Below are 22785 nucleotides of genomic sequence, written 5' to 3' on the forward strand. Positions count from 1 at the left end.
CACTTCAATCAGTGTAGATGAAGGGGAGGAGTCAGGTTAAAGAAGGATTTTTAAGCCTTGACACAATTGACACATGGATTGTGTACGGTATGTGTGCCATTCAGAGGGTGGATGGGCAAGACAAAACATTTAAGTGCCTTTGAATAGGGTGTGGTAGTAGGTGCCAGGCGCACCGGTTTGTGTCAAGAACTGCAACGCTGCTGGGTTTTTCATGCTCAACAGATTTCCGTGTGTATCAAGAATGGTCCACCACCTGAAGGACATCCAGCCAACTTGACGTCACTGTGGGAAGCATTGGAGTAAACATGGGCCAGCGTCCCCGTGGAACTCTTTCGACACCTTGTAGAGACACCAAATTGAGGCTGTTCTGAGGGCAAAAGGGGCAGTGCAACTCAATATTAGGAAGGTGTTCCTAATGTTTGGTATACTCAGTGTACATATGTGTATATTCAGTGTGCATATTTTCTGAAGGCCTCTCTTGACCATCGCTGTGAATGTCTCAAAAAGCTCTAGCTTGGCTTCCTGAACTTGTTCGGAACTCGCCTTTCATCTCATTAATGTTGTCCATCTTTTAGATTACTGGCTATAAATTGATCTCTGAATGTGCTACAGCCACGAAACTACTCTCTCCTGCTGCGTTAAAATGTAAGGATTCCTAGGCAGAAAATTATATTAGTGGCTATAACTTTCTGCCAGGAGTTGATGGACAGTCAGAAGAGTGAATAAAATGGTAGGAGGAACATCCCAGCTTCAAGTGGTGTCAGATTTCACATCCTGCTTCACACAAGAAAATTAGGCATATTAGAATCAGGGCTATCGCTCGATGCAAGCCATTTCAATCTACGGTGTCCACAGATAGATTTATAAGCTAAAATGTTGGTACCAGAACCACGCAGGTCCCCTAAACAGGGGACTTTACATCAAAATGGTTTGAAGCTAAAGAGTCCCAGAGGAGTGTCACTGTCATCACGCCATTCTGTGGCCAATGACTTACACAGCCAGCCATAGGGTTGTCATACAACCACACAGCTCCAAGACCAAATCACTTGGCTCTGTCATAACCTCACATGGTCTCTCCTATCATTGCTATGCAGACGACACACAATTAATCTTCTCCTTTCCCCCTTCTGATGACCAGGTGGCGAATCGCATCTCTGCATGTCTGGCAGACATATCAGTGTGGATGACGGATCACCACCTCAAGCTGAACCTCGGCAAGACGGAGCTGCTCTTCCTCCCGGGGAAGGACTGCCCGTTCCATGATCTCGCCATCACGGTTGACAACTCCATTGTGTCCTCCTCCCAGAGCGCTAAGAACCTTGGCGTGATCCTGGACAACACCCTGTCGTTCTCAACTAACATCAAGGCGGTGGCCCGTTCTTGTAGGTTCATGCTCTACAACATCCGCAGAGTACGACCCTGCCTCACACAGGAAGCAGCGCAGGTCCTAATCCAGGCACTTGTCATCTCCCGTCTGGATTACTGCAACTCGCTGTTGGCTGGGCTCCTGCCTGTGCCATTAAACCCTACAACTCATCCAGAACGCCGCAGCCCGTCTGGTGTTCAACCTTCCCAAGTTCTCTCACGTCACCCCGCTCCTCCGCTCTCTCCACTGGCTTCCAGTTGAAGCTCGCATCCGCTAAAGACCATGGTGCTTGCCTACGGAGCTGTGAGTCAGTACCTCCAGGCTCTGATCAGGCCCTACACCCAAACAAGGGCACTGCGTTCATCCACCTCTGGCCTGCTCGCCTCCCTACCACTGAGGAAGTACAGTTCCCGCGCAGCCCAGTCAAAACTGTTCGCTGCTCTGGCCCCCAATGGTGGAACAAACTCCCTCACGACGCCAGGACAGCGGAGTCAATCACCACCTTCCGGAGACACCTGAAACCCCACCTCTTTCAGGAATACCTAGGATAGGATAAAGTAATCCTTCTCACCCCCCTTAAAAGATTTAGATGCACTATTGTAAAGTGGCTGTTCCACTGGATGTCTTAAGGTGAACGCACCAATTTGTAAGTCGCTCTGGATAAGAGCGTCTGCTAAATGACTTAAATGTAAATGTAAATGTAAATCTAAAATGACACCCTTTTCCCCCATACAGTAAGTGATTGAAGTGAGCCAGTCCTGACCTGTATGGAGAACCCGGCACCATCATTTTCTTATCGAATACTGGCTCTAATACAAACCTTTGCACAGACATATTAGTAACAGCCCTTTTTTCATTCCATTTCAAGCACTGCAATATGACCAGTGTTATGTGCTGTATCAAAACATCCAGCTCTCGCCATAAGGAGTGCACTATAGCACAGTATGTACAGTATGTCATTTGAGGTGCAGCCTAAGTGAGCCTCTGTAAACCAGAGGCCTTCATCATCACAAGGTCATCATTTCAGTTTATCTAATCAAATATTGCTGTACTTCCTGACTGCCAACCAATTGGGTCTAAGCTGCAGCTAGAGCCAACAAAGGCAGCTGGGCAGGAGAGTGTGATGGTTTTCTATCTATGGGAGTAAAAATACAAAATAAAACAGCTGTTGATTGATTTGACGGAACTTTATTGACATGTGTACAGGTCACAGTCCAGGTGGCCATGCAGGAAGGGAGACTGTGTGTGCCAATGCCAGGTGGATGGGGAGGGAAATGACCTTGGAGTACTGGTCCAGAGCCAGGCTTGGTTAGTCAGTCTCAAATAAACTGATCCAAGACCAGCCCTTAAAGGCTACTATACCCGTTATGCATCTAAAACCTTTATTACGCAGCTATTCTTTTAAAGCTACATGCTGTACGATTTCAAGTCACTCCAGTGGACATTTTGACTAATAAAATACACCCCTTGATTAGGAGAATATATATACCATACACATTACTCCATTGTCTTTGCTTTTGTAGTTATATAGGACTTTGTAAACAAATTACTGTATGTATAGCTTTAAATCATGTATGAAAAAGTACTGTTGCTCTCATGAAATGTCGTCCCTGGATCACTATAGAAATATCATATAATTAAAGTGCTATATGCGTGTGTAACTGTACTGGAATGCATTGTGATGATCCAATGCTTGGTGGACTCACTCCTTGATGAAGAAATCCAAGAGTGTGGCTTAATTGCAATATACACCTTATAACTGTTAGTAAAGATTGAGACTATACTGAGGGGTAATCAGATGTACAGTGTGACTAGAACGGGTAGAGTGCAAAGTCCTGTGGTTGTGTTGTGCTTTTAAGTCTTGATGCTGATATATTAGGTAGGTAATAACCATTACTGAAAACAGTGAACTCTTTGATAGCCGTATACCACATGGTTAAGGCCATGATAGCTGAATACATACAACAGTTTCCCCATAGTTCTATTTAAATGCAGTACCAGTCAAAAGTTTGGACACACCCACTGATTCAAGGGTTTCTCTTTACTTTTGCTATTTTCTACATTGTAGAATAATAGTGAAGGCATCAAAACTATGATATAACACATATGGAATCATGTAGTAACCAAAAAAAGTGTTAAACAAATCCAAATATATTTTAGATTCTTCAAAGTAGGCACCCTTTGCCTCGATGACAGCTTTGCACACTATTGGCAATCTCTCAACCAGCTTCATGAGGTAGTCACCTGGAATGCATTTCAATTAACAGGTCTGCCTTCTTAAAAGTTCATTTGTGGAATTTCTTTCCTTCTTACTACATTTGAGCCAATCAGTTATGTTGTGAACAAGGTAGGGATGGTATACAGAATATAGCCCTATTTGGTAAAAGACCAAGTCCATATTATGGCAAGAACAGCTCAAATAAACAAAGAGAAATGACAGTCCATCATTACTTTAAGACATGAAGGTCAGTCAATCCAGAACAGTTTCTTTAAGTGCAGTCGCAAAAAACATCAAGCGCTATGATGAAACTGGCTCTCATGAGGACCTCCTGCTGCAGAGGATACGTTTATTAGATTTACCAGCATCAGAAATTGCAGCCCAAATAAATGCATCACAGAGTTCAAGTAACAGACATCTCAACATCATCACTTCAGGGAAGACTGTGTGACTCAGGCCTTCATGGTCTTTTGTTGCAATTGCTGCAAAGAAACCACTACTAAAAGACACTGATAACAAGAATAGACACCAGCAATGGACATTAGACTGGTGGAAAACTGTCCTTTGGTCTGATGATTCCAAATTTGAGATTTTTGGTTCCAACCACAGTGTCTTTGTGAGACACAGAGTAGGTGAACGGATGATCTTCACATGTGTGGTTCCCACCGTGAAGTATGGAGGAGGAGGTGTGATGGTGTGGGGTGCTTTGCTGGTGACACTGTCAGTGATTTTTTTAGAATTTAAGGCACACTTAACCAGCATGGCTACCACAGTATTCTGCAGCGATATGCCATCCCATCTGGTTTGTGCTTAGTGAGACTATCACTTGTCATTCAACAGGACAATGACCAAAAACATACCTCCAGGCTGTAAAAATGTTGTTTACATTTTTTTATTTGAATTAATTATTTAACTAGGCAAGTCAGTTAAAAACAAATCCTTATTTACAATGACTGCCTACACCATCATTGTAAAAGTTATTTGACTAAGGGCTATTTGACCAAGAAGGAGAGTGATGCATCAGATGCCATGGCTTCCATAATCACCCGACCTCAACCCAATTGAGATGGATTGGACCGCAGAGAGAAGGAAAAGCAGCCAACAAGTGCTCAGCATATGTGGGAACTCCTTCAAGAATGTTGGAAAATCATTCCTCATGAAGCTGGTTGAGAGAATGCCAAGAGTGTGCAAAGCTGTCAAGGCAAAGGGTAGCTAATTTGAATAATCAAAAACCTAAAATATATTTTGATTTGTTTAACACTTTTTTGGTTACTACATGATTCCATTTAGTTTAGATGTTTTCACTGTTATTCTACAATGTAGAAAATAGTAAAAATAAAGAAAAACCCTTGAATGAGTAGGTGTGTCCAAACTTTTGACTGGTACTAAGTGGTTATTGCCAAGAAAGCTTCTGACTGCTACGGAGTGAATCCTAGAGTGAATAATTCAGCAAAGGAAGTAATGACATCCACAGGACGTTGTATCCAGTGTTTCATAGACATTTCACTCTCAATTCAGCAGGATACACAAAAACATCCTAGGCATTTGAGAGTGTTAGAATGGTATGTTTCAACACAAGATACAGAAGAAAAAAAACACAACATGGCATTACCAAAAGGGCTGAGGACATTGCGCACGTGAAAATAATTCTGTCGGGTGGTTGCATCCTAACACATTCCATGAGAATAATGTATTACTAACTTACTATAAAATGCTATGAAAATGGCTGACATCCAGAGGCCTGCGGAGGAGCCCATATAGAGGGAGGAATCTGACTTTTAAGTTAAGCTTTGTGTCTGAGTGTCTTATCATGCTACACTGTCTCAGTGCTGTGACCGCTGTGACCTCTGCTGCAGTCACAGACCTCTAAGCCTTCAGTGATCACAGAGAGGGAGAGAGTGCTAGACAGAGAGCATGTGTGACAGACAGAGAGGTGGGGGAAATAAATGGGGGAAGAGGGACAGAGGTCCCAAATAATCACGCATCGTTGGGAAGGACACCACAGCAGGATTAACATGTGTGTCTGTCTCCCCTCGCTCTCCTGGCTAAACCCTTCTTAATAGTAAAGATCATTGACGATAATGGATTTTATATTATTTAGCGCTTTTCCTGATGCTCGGAGCACTTTAAACCTCATCCAACACCTATAGGTATGTGTAGCACCCACCTGGATGATGCCACGGAAGCCATTTTGCACCAAAAAAACTGTTAGCCATTTAGCTAAACAAATTGTCAAATGGGATTGAGCAATGTAAAGAAAGAAGGGGGTTAGCAAAGATTAAATGCTAGGACCTGAACCTCCCAATGGTCAGGGAGTGAGTGAAGCATGCATCAATAAATTTGACTCAACAGTACACTTTCAATTACATTGTCCAAGCTACAATCCTCAAGTCAAGCATAGGGCCCTTGAGGCTCCCTTCTACCCCCACCACCTACCCACTTTGGTTTGCCCCAATGTGCTAAATATTCTGCGCCACAGGGAATGCGGCTATACCATATCTGGCTGGGAGGACAACCTCAAAGGAAAAGAGCTTTGTCGCAACAAGCTGCTACAATAAAATGCTACAGAACTTGGACTCACAAAAACGTCCAAATTTCACTTTCACATGAAATCCAAAAGGTCACACGACCACACGGCGAATAATTGCCAGTCTTCTCCACCTTGGCTCAAGCAGAAGCTGTGCTTGTGTAGATTGTGAGGTATCCATACATCTTTCAGACAACCACTGCCTGCTACAGTCACGCCACCCAAGCTCCAGGGCCATTGTTAGCATCAGTGTCTTTGTGCAGTGTGTGTGTGTGTGTGTGTGTGTGTGTGTGTGTGTGTGTGTGTGTGTGTGTGTGTGTGTGTGTGTGTGTGTGTGTGTGCGCGTGAACAGGTAAAAGAGTGTGAGGGTACACCACAGGTAAAGCAGCTAGCTCAACAGAAGCCCTCCCCCCTCCTTTCTCTCAAAATTATTCCACCACTCCAAGCAAAGCAGTGAAACCAATTCGATCCTGGCCAGTGTCCACCATATTTTCCCTCCCTCTCTATGTTTTCTGGTGTTGCTGGGAGGGTCCATTTCCACATCCAGGGGGTTGGCAATCAGTGAGGTGTTAGGGAAGCGCTCCTGATAGAGGGTGGTCTTCAGGGCAGAACGAGGGTCGGGACACAGAGAATTCCCTTCTTTGACGGAAGTCATATCTCCAGAAGGTACTTGGAAGGGACTAGACCTCTCTTCTTCCCACTGCTCAGCTTTAGGAAACCGTCCAACTCTTCGTTCTTCCCCACACAGATCTAGTTTGAGAAAAGAAAGGTGTGTGTTTAGTACAGGTGCGTGTGTGTGTGTGTGTGTGCGCGTGCGCGTGTTGTGTGCTTGTGGGTCAGCGTACCTGAGACTCTTTCACAGTCATCTGCCCTCTGTCACGGTCACCATGGAAACCACCCGTGACCTTCCACACACGCTCACCTGGGCGCACTCTCTGTACAAAGTTGGCGGGGAAGAAACCCAGCTTGTCTTTGCTTTTCCCCTGTGAACACACGGCAGAGCATAGTTAAGATAATTAATTACACTATGCTAGTATATTCTCAGGGATGTAGTGATAAAAAGGTGTGTAAACGCCGAATGCCAATAGACAAATGGCAAATTCATGTAGATACAGCACTTTTTTATTGTTTGAACAAATGGTGTGTCTGCATGCACGCTTGTGTGCCCACGTGTTTGCGTGTGACTGTGTGAGCTGGGCGATTGCCTTTCCATCTGGGCTCACCTTACCTCCATTAGGCCAAACCAAAAGGCAAAGCACATAAAACTTTCATTACATCCTGCTCCACTTACTGACTTACTAACTCTGCTAAACCAAAGTTGCCCAAAGATACTGATTTAAGGTCAGTTTTGATTTTCCCCATCTAATTGTTACAGGTATAATTGGGGGAAGTTAAGATGATCCTAGATCTGTGCTTATCGGCAACTTGTACCTAGATAAAGCCACTACTCTCTCTATTGTCTAAGAACACTTCATGGAGATGTACTGTATATTAGTGATGCACCGGTTGACCTCGCATGTTTAGGGTCAGGAAATGTTGTGTGGATGAAGGGAGTGTGGGTGGTGGGCGGGTTGAATATAGATTAAACAATGCATTAAAAATCCATAAATGTATAATTCCCGTGCAATTCATATCTATGGGCTACATTGAGGTTTTTCTTACATTATTTTTATCTGGCGTTAGTGCGTAGCCTTAGGGCCTAACTGTACAACCTGGACTCAGGGGTACGTTTTGTGTGTATTAATTTGTGGATGTCTATCATTTATTTCGTATGATATGTTACGAATTCCAATTTGTTGTGGCTAATGTTAGCTAGGTGGCTAACACTAATGTTAGCTAGGCGGCTAACGTTAGCTAGGCAAGGGGTTAGGGTTAGGGTTAAGGTTAGGTTTAGGGTAAGGGTAAGGGTTAGCTAATATGCTAAGTAGTTGCAAAGTAGCTAAAAAGTAGTATGTATTTGCAAAGTTGCTAATTAGCTATAATGCTAAAGTTGTCCAAGATAGACGTTTGTGTTATGTAACTGACCAACCGCCCTACTTTCAAGCCTTAAGTAACCTTCTGTCTTATCAAATGTAACATATCATACTAATTTGAGTGTCCCGGATATACATTTACTAAGTTACGTCTAGTCTATGAGACCAGGCTGAACTGTAGCACACCAAATACATGCCAATTGCCAAACGCTTTTGGGAACTTGAGTAGAAAAAGTTCATGACGATCCACAGAGGCAAAAAGGACAATGCCGGAGTTTAATTCAATAAGAGAAAAGCTGCAAAATGGGAAGTTACAAATAAATAGAAGGGAGGGCCAGAACAGTAGTCAAATGTTTGGGAAAGATTTTGTAAAGTGGTAAAAGAGGATGTTAGCAGTGTCGGCTATGTTATGTGTGATGATTTTGAGGCGCTATACAAATTCGACAGTCACAAGACGGGGACTTCAAAATGGCACGTCAAGGGAACTGTACAGTTTAGATGGGTTAAATGGAATAGCTAACTGAAATCTGGACACTGACTGTTGGTCTATAACCTCTCACATAGCCTAATATAATTTGAATTCCTGCAGAATAAAGCATTTCCTGCAGTAAAATTATACACCAAATGTACATTTTTACTCAGGAACAGGAGTGGAGAAATATGGATTTCTTTCTTTCAGCATCTTGAGAGAATGAATGCATGGTTAAGGAGTGTCTGTAAAGGTGGCGTTGCTATCTTGGTCACCATCATAAAAAATGATCGTATTCCAACCACATAGAATATATGCATCCAAGCCGAACTGAAATCTTATGAAAAACATGTTGGGTTATTTTATTTTTTTTAAACATTGACATTTCTTACAACCGGTCAAACTGATGTCATTTGAAAATGTTGCACGAAAAATCTTCCCTGTTTTTTTGTTGTTATTGTTTTCTCCCCGGTACATTAAATGTCTTTGCTGCGCGAACAAAGCAGAGATGAAAGAGGGAAATGAAAACAAACTTTACCCAATGTCAACTAGATTGAAACATTCATTCTATCGATTTATGAACAAGCGTTTATTTAGTCTTCTACAAAAGGTGCTATCTAGAACCAGCGCATTTTCTATATTTGTGGGTTAGGGTCGGGTGCAAGTCTCAGATTGTCACGTTATTACATACTGTATAATCAGGCGCTTGCAGATAGGTTATTAGCGAGTCTGGGCAGGTGCTGGTGAAGAAATAGCTGACCCGTGCATCACTACTGTATAAAGTACAGTAGATCCTGTTTGAATACTTGAATGCTTTCATGTCTTTTCTGATATTGACTTGAATGGAAGGGTGAAAGCTATGTAATGGAGCCCTTAGATATACAGTTGAAGTCGGAAGTTTACATACACTTAGGTTGTAGTAATTAAAACTCGTTTTTCAACCACTCCACAAATTTCTTGTTAACAAACTATAGTTTTGGCAAGTCGGTAAGGACATCTACTTTGTGCATGACACAAGTAATTCTTCCAACAATTGTTTTCACTTATAATTCACTGTATCAAAATTCCAGTGGGTCAGAAGGTGATAGTGCCTTTAAACAGCTTGGAAAATTCCAGAAAAGGATGTCATAGCTTTAGAAGCTTCTGATAGGCTAATTGACATCATTTGAGTCAATTGGAGGTGTACCTGTGGATGTATTTCAAGGCCTACCTTCAAACTCAGTGCCTCTTTGCTTGACATCATGGGAAAATCTAAAGAAATCAGCCAAGACCTCAGAAAATAAATTGTAGACCTCCACATGTCTGGTTCATCCTTGGGAGCAATTTCCAAATGCCTGAAGATACCACGTTCATCTGTACAAACAATAGTGCGCAAGTATAAACACCATGGGACCACGTAGCCGTCATACCGCTCAGGAAGGAGACGCGTTCTGTCTCCTAGAGATGAACGTACTTTGGTGCGAAAAGTGCAAATCAATCCCAGAACAACAGCAAAGGACCTCGTGAAGATGCTGGAGGAAACAGGTACAAAAGTATCTATATCCACAGTAAAACGAGTCCTATATCGACATAACCTGCCAGGCCGCTCACCAAGGAAGAAGCCACTGCTCCAAAACCGCCATAAAAAAGCCAGACTACGGTTTGCAACTGCACATGGGGACAAAGATCATACTTTTTGGAGTAATGTTTTCTGGTCTGATAAAAACAAAATAGAACTGTTTGGCCATAATGACAATCGTTATGTTTGGAGGAAAAAGGGGGAGGCTTGGAAGCTGAAGAACACCATCCCAACCGTGAGGCATGGGGATGGCAGCATCATGTTGTGGGGGTTCTTTGCTGCAGGAGGGACTGGTGCACTCCACTAAATAGATGGCATCATGAGAAAAGAAATTATGTGGATATATTGAAGCAACATCTCAAGACATCAGTCAGGATGTTAAAGATTGGTCACAAATGGGTCTTCCAAATGGACAATGACCCCAAGCATACTTTTTGCATACAAGTTGTGGCAAAATGGCTTAAGGACAACAAAGTCAAGGTATTGGAGTGGCCATCACAAAGCCCTGACCTCAATCCTATAGATAATTTGTGGGCAGAACTGAAAAAGAGTGTGCGAGCAAGGAGGCCTACAAACCTGACTCAGTTACACCAGCTCTATCAGGAGGAATGGGCCAAAATTCACCCAACTTATTGTGGGAAGCTTGTGGAAGGCTATCTGAAACGTTTGACCCAAGTTAAACAATTTAAAGGCAATGCTACCAAATACTAATTGAGTGTATGTAAACTTCTGAACCACTGGGAATGTGAAAAAATAAATAAAAGATTAAATAAATAATTCTCTCTACTAGTATCCTCTCTACGATACATTTCACATTCTTAAAATAAAGTGGTGATCCTAACTGACCAAAGACAGGGAATTTTTACGAAGGAAGGAAGGAAGGAAGGAAGGAAGGAAGGAAGGAAGGAAGGAAGGAAGGAAGGAAGGAAGGAAGGAAGGAAGGAAGGAAGGAAGGAAGGAAGGATAGAAAAAGTATTCTAACAAAACAAAAAAACATATTTTTCACCCACCTTCCACCAGTCCTCATTAGAGTCATCAGTTACTTGCACTCGATCGCCAGGTCTGAGAGGGAAACAACAGGTCCTGATTAAACACACAAACGCACACACACACACACACATTCCCGGCTGCCTGTCCTTCTCAGTCTGTGGCTCTAACAGCGTTGCCAGTTACGTCTCAGACCCCCAGTGAGAAGGCAGATGGTCTGAGAGATGTGTTGGCACTGCACACCTGTCCCTCCTCTTTCTCTCACCTGCCCACTGCGACAATACCCCCTCCCCGTACACACATACATTTCTCCCTCCATCCATTCTTCATCACTGCCCCTTTCTTTACCTCTAACTTTTAACCTTTCATGTGGTAATGCGAAGTCTGACTTTCTGTCTGAAGATGACCGAACACGTGTGCAGGCACACATGCACGCGCGCGCACACACACACACACACACACAAAAGTACTATGTATTTAACTCACTGTAATTCCAGATCATTCTTCTCCTGAGGGATGAACTTGTACAGAGCCACATAGGTGTGTACAGAGTGGACGTCGATGCGCTTTGGAGTCTGGACACACACGCACACACCAAATGAGTCTAATACACACCGTTTGTATTTAATTTGATCACTTTGGTACTGTTTTCACAAGTATGTGTGTGGTGAATTTTCAAAACTCCTACTACAAATTTCCAAACTAGTGGACATATTTCACCATTGATCCAAAATATACGTTTACTGTGAAATATAATGAGTACATTGGTTCACCAAAACACAAAATAATGATATCTTCTCAATTTAGTTATTTTAACAACCAGTTAATCCAATAGCAAAAAATGTAATATGCATGTTTAAAAATTGCCCATTGAACGTAGTATGCTTCAGTACTGTAAATTACAGTACATTACACTGTTTTCACATTAGGCAATACACTTGCACTACACATTCAAATTTACTGAACATAACATTTCTGTCATTTCTATCCCATGTGTGACCAAAGGTGTGATCATTGAAGACATCTTTCACAATGTGATCAAATTAAAGAAATTAAAGAGACAATGTTTAGCAGGCACTAGTTTGAGTCCAGTCTGTCTTGAGCATTTTGCCATAGGTTCTCATCGAAATCGCAGTAAATATCCTCATTGTTCATGCGCCTGGGGAAATCCAAGCTTGACATACTTCAGGTCTGGTTTGATGTCATTGCATGCCTCATCCATGGCCTGAAGGAGGGGGGTACACTCATTGGGATGCCAATCAATCGTAAATAGCATATATTACACTATTACGGTACTGTATTGGCCTATGCAATTTTAGTAAAACAGGGGTGAACAAAAAGTCACATGGAGGTTGATGGCAGAGTTTGAAAGAGGGATAGATAGAGGGAGGGTTTAAATGTAGAGGTGAAGTGGGATTCAAGGTTGAAAGGAAAGAGGAAACACTTGAGAAAGAGATATGCTGACTACGCACCTTCAGACTGACCCTGTCCTCTGAATCAGCTTCACTTTCAGGAGGATTGAGAGCTAGAGGGAGAGAGAGCAAGAGAGAGGGGGGGGGGATAGAGAGAGAACGAGAGAGAGAACGAGAGAGAGGGGATATATATATATATATATATATATGAGAGAGAGAGGGGAGAGAGAGAGAGGGGAGAGAGAGAGAGAACGAGAGAGAGAGAGAAAGAGAGAAAGAAGATAGATTGAGAGCAGGGAAAAGAGAGAGAGGAGAGAGAGAGAAAGAGAGTGGGAGCAGAAAGAGAGAGGGAGGGACAGTGAAAGAGAGAGAGGGAGCATACAGATTGAAAGAGAGTAGAGATACAGAAAGAGAGAGAATGAGGGAGGGGGTCTTGTCACTTTGCAGTATAGCACAAAGACAAGGTCAGTTAGTTAAAGCATACACAGTACTTTATATCATCGGATTTATTGAAGATGGAAAAACACTGGTGAATTCACTACACACACGCATGCATACACAAACACGCACACACACACACACAGTCATATTCTCACACACACGCACACACGCATGAACAGACAGACAGACAGACAGACAGACAGACAGACAGACAGACAGACAGACAGACAGACAGACAGACAGACAGACAGACAGACAGACAGACAGACAGATCACCTAGTTTTGTCAATGGAAGGCCTTCTCTGTGTAATGGTTGGGTATAATGATAGTCTATAATGAAAGATATTATTTCAGGAGAGGAGGACAATGGTTGACAGTCCAGGCTTGACTTTTTGCAAGTTCAACCAACTAGTCACGTTGATGCAACATTACATATATAACATTACATGAATTACATTTAAATGACATTGATAAAGGAGTTTGAAATAATGAGGAAATAGGTTGACTCAACCATTTAAAGCCCAGAGGGTTGGGGGTTTGGAGTGAGGGTGCTTTAGAGTGAAAGGATAGGGAGGGGCAATGTTTCCTCTAAGCAACGCGAGTGCACAGGCGCTGCTTCCCAGGGACTGCCGCGCACGGAAGAAATATCAAGTCACGCAGAGAAGCACGAAGTGCTAGAGTTTCCCCCGTGAGTTAACATTAGCAATGTTTGCCTTTACTATGGGAATTGTAATAGAATCAACGCAATATTAACTACTTTCAATTTTAACATACCAAAACAAAACAAATGATGCATGCATTAGTATGCAAAACTAACTATGCAAAATATTTTGCTGTAGGCAGAACACATCGGAATAGGATTCTATTGCCCGTACTCTAAACAGACTGGTGCGCCATAACCAATCAGAGCTGCAGTAGGCCTATATGCAAATGAACCCTTGCCATATATGGATTTGTGCAATTCCCTCTGAACTGGACTGTTTTACACCATGGGTGGTTGTGATTATTATGCGTTTCTTTAGAGATTAATGGCCTGACCACTGAGCAGCATTTAATGCAAACTCCCTCACGTGTGCACATTTGTTAATATTCTTTGCTGAAAAGTTTAGATGCACTACTGTTCCACTGGAGGTCAGCACCAATTTGTAATATAAGCTAACTGTAAAATGTAAATGTTAGTTAGCAATGTGGGAGTGATTGCTTCCTAAAAGAGTACAAAACGTGTATTTCTAGACATCTTTGAAAAGCGAGTCATACTAACTAAGTAGCCAATAGGTAGAGGGTAGCATAATTTGTCTGATTCTCTGTAATAATGGTATAGGAATAATAATACATTTTATTTTGTAAAGTGGTTTCTTGCATCAAACAACAAAACAAGTGTTCAGTCACCTCCTCGTCTGTAGGACAAGTGGATACACAGGTTAATGTCAAGCCCTGCGTGTTTCATGGCCTGCAGGCCTGCATCAAACACCACACATTGGCTGTTACTGTAGGCTGAATGATAGAAACCCTATTTCCATGTTAAAATGTTTTGTGATTCATTTTCTTCATAGTTTTTCATGGTAGGCCACTCTGGTAGGCCTACATTATGATCAAATAGCCACAGTCGTCTACTTAGCCACTGTTAAAACTGTAAATGAAAGCAGGTACAGCCTCAGTGTTCACAGAAAACGGGCGCCGGAAGTTGCACGGATATTTCACAAGGTTCAAGTTTGCACTCAGCAGACCTGAAATTTGCTCAGTGCTGAAAAATATTAGAGGAAACATTGGGGAGGGGTTAGGAATAATAGCAAAGATGGTGGATAAATAAAGATAGTTCACTCTGGCCGTTTACCATTGGATTAAAAAAAAAAAATCGAATCTACTTAACGGGGTGGCTCTCCCATAGATACAGTGCCTTGCGAAAGTATTCGGCCCCCTTGAACTTTGCGACCTTTTGCCACATTTCAGGCTTCAAACATAAAGATATAAAACTGTATTTTTTTGTGAAGAATCAACAATAAGTGGAACGACATTTATTGGATATTTCAAACTTTTTTAACAAATCAAAAACTGAAAAATTGGGCGTGCAAAATTATTCAGCCCCCTTAAGTTAATACTTTGTAGCGCCACCTTTTGCTGCGATTACAGCTGTAAGTCGCTTGGGGTATGTCTCTATCAGTTTTGCACATCGAGAGACTGAATTTTTTTCCCATTCCTCCTTGCAAAACAGCTCGAGCTCAGTGAGGTTGGATGGAGAGCATTTGTGAACAGCAGTTTTCAGTTCTTTCCACAGATTCTCGATTGGATTCAGGTCTGGACTTTGACTTGGCCATTCTAACACCTGGATATGTTTATTTTTGAACCATTCCATTGTAGATTTTGCTTTATGTTTTGGATCATTGTCTTGTTGGAAGACAAATCTCCGTCCCAGTCTCAGGTCTTTTGCAGACTCCATCAGGTTTTCTTCCAGAATGGTCCTGTATTTGGCTCCATCCATCTTCCCTGTCCCTGCTGAAGAAAAGCAGGCCCAAACCATGATGCTGCCACCACCATGTTTGACAGTGGGGATGGTGTATTCAGGGTGTGGGGCTGTGTTGCTTTTACGCCAAACATAACGTTTTGCATTGTTGCCAAAAAGTTCAATTTTGGTTTCATCTGGCTTGTGGCAAACTTTAAACGACACTTTTTATGGATATCTTTAAGAAATGGCTTTCTTCTTGCCACTCTTCCATAAAGGCCAGATTTGTGCAATATACGACTGATTGTTGTCCTATGGACAGAGTCTCCCACCTCAGCTGTAGATCTCTGCAGTTCATCCAGAGTGATCATGGGCCTCTTGGCTGCATCTCTGATCAGTCTTCTCCTTGTATGAGCTGAAAGTTTAGAGGGACGGCCAGGTCTTGGTAGATTTGCAGTGGTCTGATACTCCTTCCATTTCAATATTATCGCTTGCACAGTGCTCCTTGGGATGTTTAAAGCTTGGGAAATCTTTTTGTATCCAAATCCGGCTTTAAACTTCTTCACAACAGTATCTCGGACCTGCCTGGTGTGTTCCTTGTTCTTCACGATGCTCTCTGCGCTTTTAACGGACCTCTGAGACTATCACAGTGCAGGTGCATTTATACGGAGACTTGATTACACACAGGTGGATTGTATTTATCATCATTAGTCATTTAGGTCAACATTGGATCATTCAGAGATCCTCACTGAACTTCTGGAGAGAGTTTGCTGCACTGAAAGTAAAGGGGCTGAATAATTTTTGATTTGTTAAAAAAGTTTGAAATATCCAATAAATGTCGTTCCACTTCATGATTGTGTCCCACTTGTTGTTGATTCTTCACAAAAGAATACAGTTTTATATCTTTATGTTTGAAGCCTGAAATGTGGCAAAAGGTCGCAAAGTTCAAGGGGGCCGAATACTTTCGCAAGGCACTGTACCAATGATGGGTCTGGTCTGCTTAGTTCATTGAATGTATATGAACCAGAAAAAAAACAGAGAGTGGGATGTCTCACTTCCTCTTCCATCTCTGATAATAGGTTAGAAGTGAGAGGTTTAGTGGTGAGAGGTTGGGGTGAGATGTCAGGTAATAGGTTAGGGGTGAGTAAATTGTGGGGAATTTGATCCAACTCACTCTGAGGGACAAACTCCTCCTCAACGATTGGTTGCGTTTCCAGTCCCTCCCCTACTCTCTCCACCTAAAGAAGATAAGAACAAGGTGCCAAGTCAGAGAGGGAAGAAGACAGCGTGCAAAAGGAAAGAAGCTGGGAAAATACTGATCAGTTTGAACTGTTATTGTTAGCATTTGTATATTAAAACACATAGCTTTTTTATTAAGTATAGTGAGAAAAATGTCAAATAGACGATTTGTATCTATGAACTCAAGTGCATGTAAGCAGTGTACCTTATGAATGGGGGACTCAGTGATGCTTCCGAAGCTAGAGCGACTCATCTGTGCCAGCGACGTTCCATAACGCAGAGCCTCATACACAGGGTCAACTCCCCCTTTATCAGACTCTAGAAACACATACACACACACACACACACACACACACACACACAGAGAGAACAAAACTATGTGTCAGACTAAAGACCAGATCTTGGAATGAACTAAAGGTCTATATGTAGCATCAACGCTGATCCCTCAAGCAACATGCACGCGCACACACACACATACGCACTCACTCACCTTGCGATGGTGGAGCTTCCTTGACCACCCCTAACATATCATTAGTCAAGAGAGGGGAGCTGAAGTTCCGTTTAAAGGCCCCCGTCTAGCAGGCGAGAAGGAGAGAAGGAGAGTGGGATGAGAAGAGACAGAGAGGCGATGAATAACTGTCTCTATTTATTCATTTTGTTTAACCTTTATTTAACAAGGCAATTCAGTTAAGGACCATTTCTTTCCCTATCAGCTGAATGTGTTTTAAGCAGCGAAAGGCGGACAAACACAAATGTCAGGAACTTTCTCACCGTAAACGGATAGTCTTGTGGTTTACAAAGGAAGCTGAAAATGTATGTGTGCGTGCGCGCGCGTGCGTGTGTGTGAATGTTCGTGCGTGCATACGTGTGTGCAGAGCGGATGCTGACTGTGTATGATATTCCCTCTGCAGTCTGTGGCCCGGGGGTCACTGTAAATTGAACAAGGAGACAGGTGGAACTCGATTCTTAGCCTTCTGCATTTCCAGTGAATTGTACCTGCACTCTCTTATCATGTCTATCTGTACAGCATCGTTCACATCTCACACCCAATGTCAGCTAGACAAGCACAACAAAGACTCGGCATTGTCGTTTGACAGAAAACCAACATTCGCCACAGTAATTCCCAAGCTGTTGGGATTAAAATAGTCCACGGACGTGTAAGGCAATGAATCACGGATTCTGATTTAGAAATAGGAACGGAATAGAACTCAAAGGTCGATCTGAATCATTGAACGCTTTGTGTTTGACAGAGGGAGCAGTGTTGTGTCGTTGTTTTTCCCTGTACGATCCCGCCCCAGGTGCAGCATAGCTCTACTTTCATCTTTGCGGGGGCATCATGGCGTAAAATATATCCATATGTCAACAGCTGTCATCAGTGGCTGGATGAGAGCTTATACAGAAAGGGGAAGATAAGGTGTCAGGACCACGCTAATGTGATAAGTCACTTTACCCAAGACCCGAAAGACTTGTGTTAGCTTCCGAGGTAATGCCTTGGCTTCAGTTCAGTGGGCTAACACAGTCTTGTGATGAGAACCGATAACCGAAAGCATAACATAGGACCGGGCAGTGTCATCGACAAAATATTGTCAACCATACTCATAAAAGGTGAACCATGAACCGTCACGAGTAACCTCACCCAAGACGGGGAGACTCGCGTTGGCTCCAAGAGCTAATGCCTTGGTTTAGTTTGGCGTGCCGACGCGGTCTTGTGGCGATAACTGGTCGATCATTCTCGCTTCTTCCAAATATAACTTTTTGGAAACATAAATCCTAAGTTATTATATGAGCAGAGTATCCTCTCTGCATTTGATTAGATTAGTCTCATTATAACGGATATGTTATAACGGATGCGCCACTGTGAGATTTTGATAAATGAGACGAGAGGTTCCTATTGGCTGTCAAGATGGCCCCAAGGTGCTCAGCAGGACATGTGGGGAATTGGAGGGGTGACTTTCTACTTTCTCTGGAGTGATCTAAAGTCAATTTAACGCTTATTGCTTCTCTTATTGCTTATCTTGGGGCCCTCCTCGTCCCCGTCCAAATTACAGCTTCACCCCTGATAGGGTAAAACGATGATGAGAAAGAGAGGGAGAGAGAGAAAGAAAGAGAGAGAGAAAACAAGCGAACGAGCGAGAGAGAGAATGAGAAAGAACTAGAGAGAATAGATAACTAAACTAGTTGTGTTTACAAAACTCTTGCTCTTTAATCTTGGCCGACAACCTTTATTTTTGTATTATTTGGGGGTGAAGCTGAGAGGGGTGGAATTACGAACCAAACTTACCTAATCATCCCTTCTCCCCACCCCAATCGTGCCTTTATTATAATTATTGGTCTGGGCTGGGGATTGGGCTAGATTACTAATGCACCTTTGATGATATTCCCACTGGCTAGATTCAATGTGGCACCCAGATGTCCAACTGATTCAGATTTTTGGACACTTTTGGACAAACACACAATTGCCCCTCTTTTGACCTCAAACGAGACTGGTGCACCAATCCTGTATTGACACCATCACTCCTAACTCCTAGCCCCCACCTCCTATCTCCTAGGCATTGTGTTGATCAGAGAGGATAGGTGTAAGCAATATGGTGGACATTTTCATCTAGCCTATCTGAAGGCTAGGTGAATTACCAGTCTCACCATATATTCCCAATTCTCACATTGGTTTTCATAATGACTCTACAACAGAAGAACGCCGACAACGTCACTAAATTAAATGAATTAAAAGTTTAAAAATGAATTAAAATTAAAATCCCACTCCACAGGGGCCATATTTAATTTGCATACAAATTGACACCAACATTCATTACATACTGATCAGGGGTGGTTGGGGGGCAACACGAGTCTAAACTTATGTACAAGCTACTGTAGCATGTTGCTGCCGTCTCTCCTCCATTATGACTATGCAGCGGACACAACAAGTTTTGCTGCTGGCGGCCATGTTGCGTCCCGCGGGAACTGCGAGCACCTCAAACACACCGCATTTCACACTGAATTAGTACCAGCGCCTGGTGCAGGGAGATGTTGATTTTTCTGACTGACTTGAGGAAATCGGATCCATGCGAGAAGAGGGTGAGTGGGGGGGGGGCCTGGGGGATGGATGGGGGGGGGGGGGGGACAGAACAGCGCTATCTGCCTCAGCCCTCGCCTCGGCTTTTGTTCCACATATAGAAATTCAGAGTCATTGCGGATCATTTTATTATGGCTCTCACTCATCCTCTTCTTCTCTCTTTTCTTCAGCTGTTTCTCTTTGTCAGGTTGTCAATTATCTTTCTATTTCTATCCCCTCTTTTCCTTTTTTTTTTAGCTCCTCTAGTGGAAAAACGTTCATCCTCTTCTAACACGATTGGGACTTTGAGACTACATTCAGACCCCCGCAAGCCCCCCCCCCCCCAAGAAAATAATAATATTTAGACCGTAATTGTTGAGGATCGGAAAGCAGTAGATATCCAACTCTAGAACAGTCCACTACTTAGGTTGTAATGGTTGAGTACAAGACAGCTGTGGGGAAATCTGAATCTAGGGCAGTTGACTCACCTTTCCTGTGCAGGGCTGTTGGGACAGCTCAGAGGAGCACCAGAGGTGGGCGCCCAGCTTACAGGCTTTACAGCGCAGACCCTGCTTGGAGTTCCCTGCACAGATGGGAAGCCAGGTTACTACAGTACTGTACTTTCCTTTACTATTCTATACTGTACATACCACACACGACAGTAGCCTCAGCTCACACACTACAATCCATTCATCAATCAATCAACTAGGACTAGGTTATAAAATGTCAAAGTGAGACCCTTTTGATGAGAGATGTTATAGGCAACGTGTGTATGGACAGTGTGATTATTAGCCACATCTACTTCGAACTCATCCTCAATCAAAATCCTAACTTGCCATTTGGCCACAAGAGCTCAAATTTTCGTGGAAACATTGCACTGATCACATGGGATTGCTAGATTGTGTTGGATGTGCATACGGTCTCTCAGTAGTCAGTAGTCTGGCCAAAGAGAATAGCTTTTATGTGACATGATCCACCAGAAGATTATTTGCATTTCATGTCACTGCATTAAGGGAGTACTGGACCTGAATCGACCTACCCTGGATCACGTGTTTGCATTGCTGGCAGCAGGTGGGCCGACGGAAGACGTGCTCCTGGAAACAGTGGGTCTTCACTAGCCGGCCCTGGAGCTGGGCTTTGGAGGTCAGGGAGAGGGAGGGACTGAGGGAGGGCGAGCGGGACGAAAGCGAGGGGTTGGGGCTGAGCGAAGGGGAGAGGGAGGGTGAGCGCTCGCAGGTCAGGGGCGTCTCCCCGAAGGGTGGTGGCGAGGAGGTCAGCGGAGGCTCGTGGATGATCCCAGAGGGCAGGCGGACTTCCCCGTTGCTGGGGCGCTGGAAGAAGTTGTCCACGCTCTTGCTGCGCATCACTGACTTGAAGGACAAGGAGCGCTTTAGTCGCTGCAGCTGTGGAAAGAGAGGAATGGAGACATTAGGTCAGCATGGATAGACAAGGGCTGGGGAATGACAAAATCACAGACAGTGATCGTTCAGAATAGCAGGGTGCACTCATTAAGGGCTGAATCGTAACTTGAGATCCATGTATGCACCTAGCAACTCCAGAATTCGAACACAATTTGACAAAGCACTATAACTTCATTGTCTCCATGTAATGATAACGAAGGTGGTTCGGTGAACCCCTCTCGGGTAATGAGTAACCTTGCCACAGACCTGAAGAATTGTGTTAACTTCCCAAGCTAATGCATATGAGTTTATAGCGCAGCAGGCTAACGTAGTCTTGTGGCACGAGACCTGGGTTTGACCGCAGCCACTCACATCTACACAAGATCCCTGGTCATGACCTGTGTTCAACCCACTGGATCAAAGACATTCATTCCATCCATTCATTCATTTATTTATTCCTTCATTCAGTGACGATGAAAACAAAACGACCACAGAATTTGCTAACGGACTCTTAAAAAAAAACATTATCATTTTAGCAGCAGCTAGCAACAGCTCTTCTGACTTGAATATGGTGACAGGAGTGAGACAGAGGGAAGCGAGACAGAGACCCTGCAGTACCCTCTGACTGCCCTTGTCCTACAACACCACACTTGCCTTGTTTGGATCAGAATTATAGCAGATCCAGGGAACTCAAGTCAATACCCCTTAAAATTCAGATTTGATTAGTATATTGACCGGTCTGCTCCTCCGTACTGTGATGTATTGATGCACAACAAGGAACAAACACTGGGTTGATATTTCACTCCTCCGGCCGCCTCACTTTCAGTGGACTTGCCCAGGCATCTTGGCCGCAATATTACGATTCTGCTAATGACATAAGATTATGGGGAGTGGAAGGCAATGAGGTCCTATGGTATAATAATAAGCCACAGATTCCTACATCAATAGAATGGCCTACGGAATGAGAGAGCACACGTGCAGGCACACACACACTCACACACACTCACACACGTTTGTTTTACTACCATTGTGCGAACCAAACTATTGACTCCCATTCAAACTCCTATATTCCCTAACCCCTAATCCTAAATTTAACCCTGAGCCCTTAATTTAACCCTAACCTTAATCCTAACTTTAACCACAAACCCCTGACCCTAACTTCTAACCCATGGTACTCCCACCCCGTTCCTGGAGAGCTACCTTCCTGTAGGTTTTCCCTCCAAACTCAATTGTAACTAGCCTGATTCAGTTTATCCACCAGCTAATTATTAGAAGCGGGTGTGCTCGATTAGAGTTGGAGCGAAAACCTACAGGACGGTAGAGCTCCAGGAGCAGGGTTGTAGAACCCTGTCCTAACCATAACCCTGATCTTAAACCTAACCCCCAACTCTAATTCTAACCATAAACCTAATTGTAACCATAACCCTAAACCTAACCCTTAAGCCTAAAATAACCTTTTCCTTGTGGGTGCCGACGAAATGTCTCCAATTTTCCTGGTTTTTATATTTTTTATATACACTGCTCAAAAAAATAAAGGGAACACTTAAACAACACAATGTAATTCCAAGTCAATCACACTTCTGTGAAATTAAAATGTCCACTTAGGAAGCAACACTGATTGACAATACATTTCACATGCTGTTGTGCAAATGGAATAGACAACAGGTGGAAATTATAGGCAATTAGCAAGACACCCCCAATAAAGG

At 43.2% G+C, this 22785-nt stretch overlaps 1 protein-coding gene across 2 annotated transcripts in view; it reads right to left on the reverse strand.

The window, feature by feature from the left end:
- Positions 1-2553: 2553 nt before the first annotated feature.
- LOC115106639 (SH3 and cysteine-rich domain-containing protein 2-like) overlaps positions 2554-22785 on the reverse strand; it is a 46625-nt gene continuing 26393 nt past the window's right edge. For both annotated transcript variants that reach the window (XM_029629560.2, XM_029629561.2), the window contains exons 2-11: positions 20719-21082; positions 20168-20262; positions 17121-17205; positions 16836-16948; positions 16566-16629; positions 12571-12623; positions 11585-11673; positions 11122-11173; positions 6957-7094; positions 2554-6861 (exon numbers count right to left, since the gene is read on the reverse strand). In XM_029629560.2, coding sequence (XP_029485420.1) covers positions 6763-6861; positions 6957-7094; positions 11122-11173; positions 11585-11673; positions 12571-12623; positions 16566-16629; positions 16836-16948; positions 17121-17205; positions 20168-20262; positions 20719-21082 — 1152 coding nt within the window. In that variant the 3' untranslated portion in view covers positions 2554-6762. The remainder of the gene's footprint in view (positions 6862-6956; positions 7095-11121; positions 11174-11584; positions 11674-12570; positions 12624-16565; positions 16630-16835; positions 16949-17120; positions 17206-20167; positions 20263-20718; positions 21083-22785) is intronic.

This window comes from Oncorhynchus nerka, linkage group LG23, assembly GCF_034236695.1.
Source record: "Oncorhynchus nerka isolate Pitt River linkage group LG23, Oner_Uvic_2.0, whole genome shotgun sequence".
NCBI lineage: Eukaryota > Metazoa > Chordata > Actinopteri > Salmoniformes > Salmonidae > Oncorhynchus > Oncorhynchus nerka.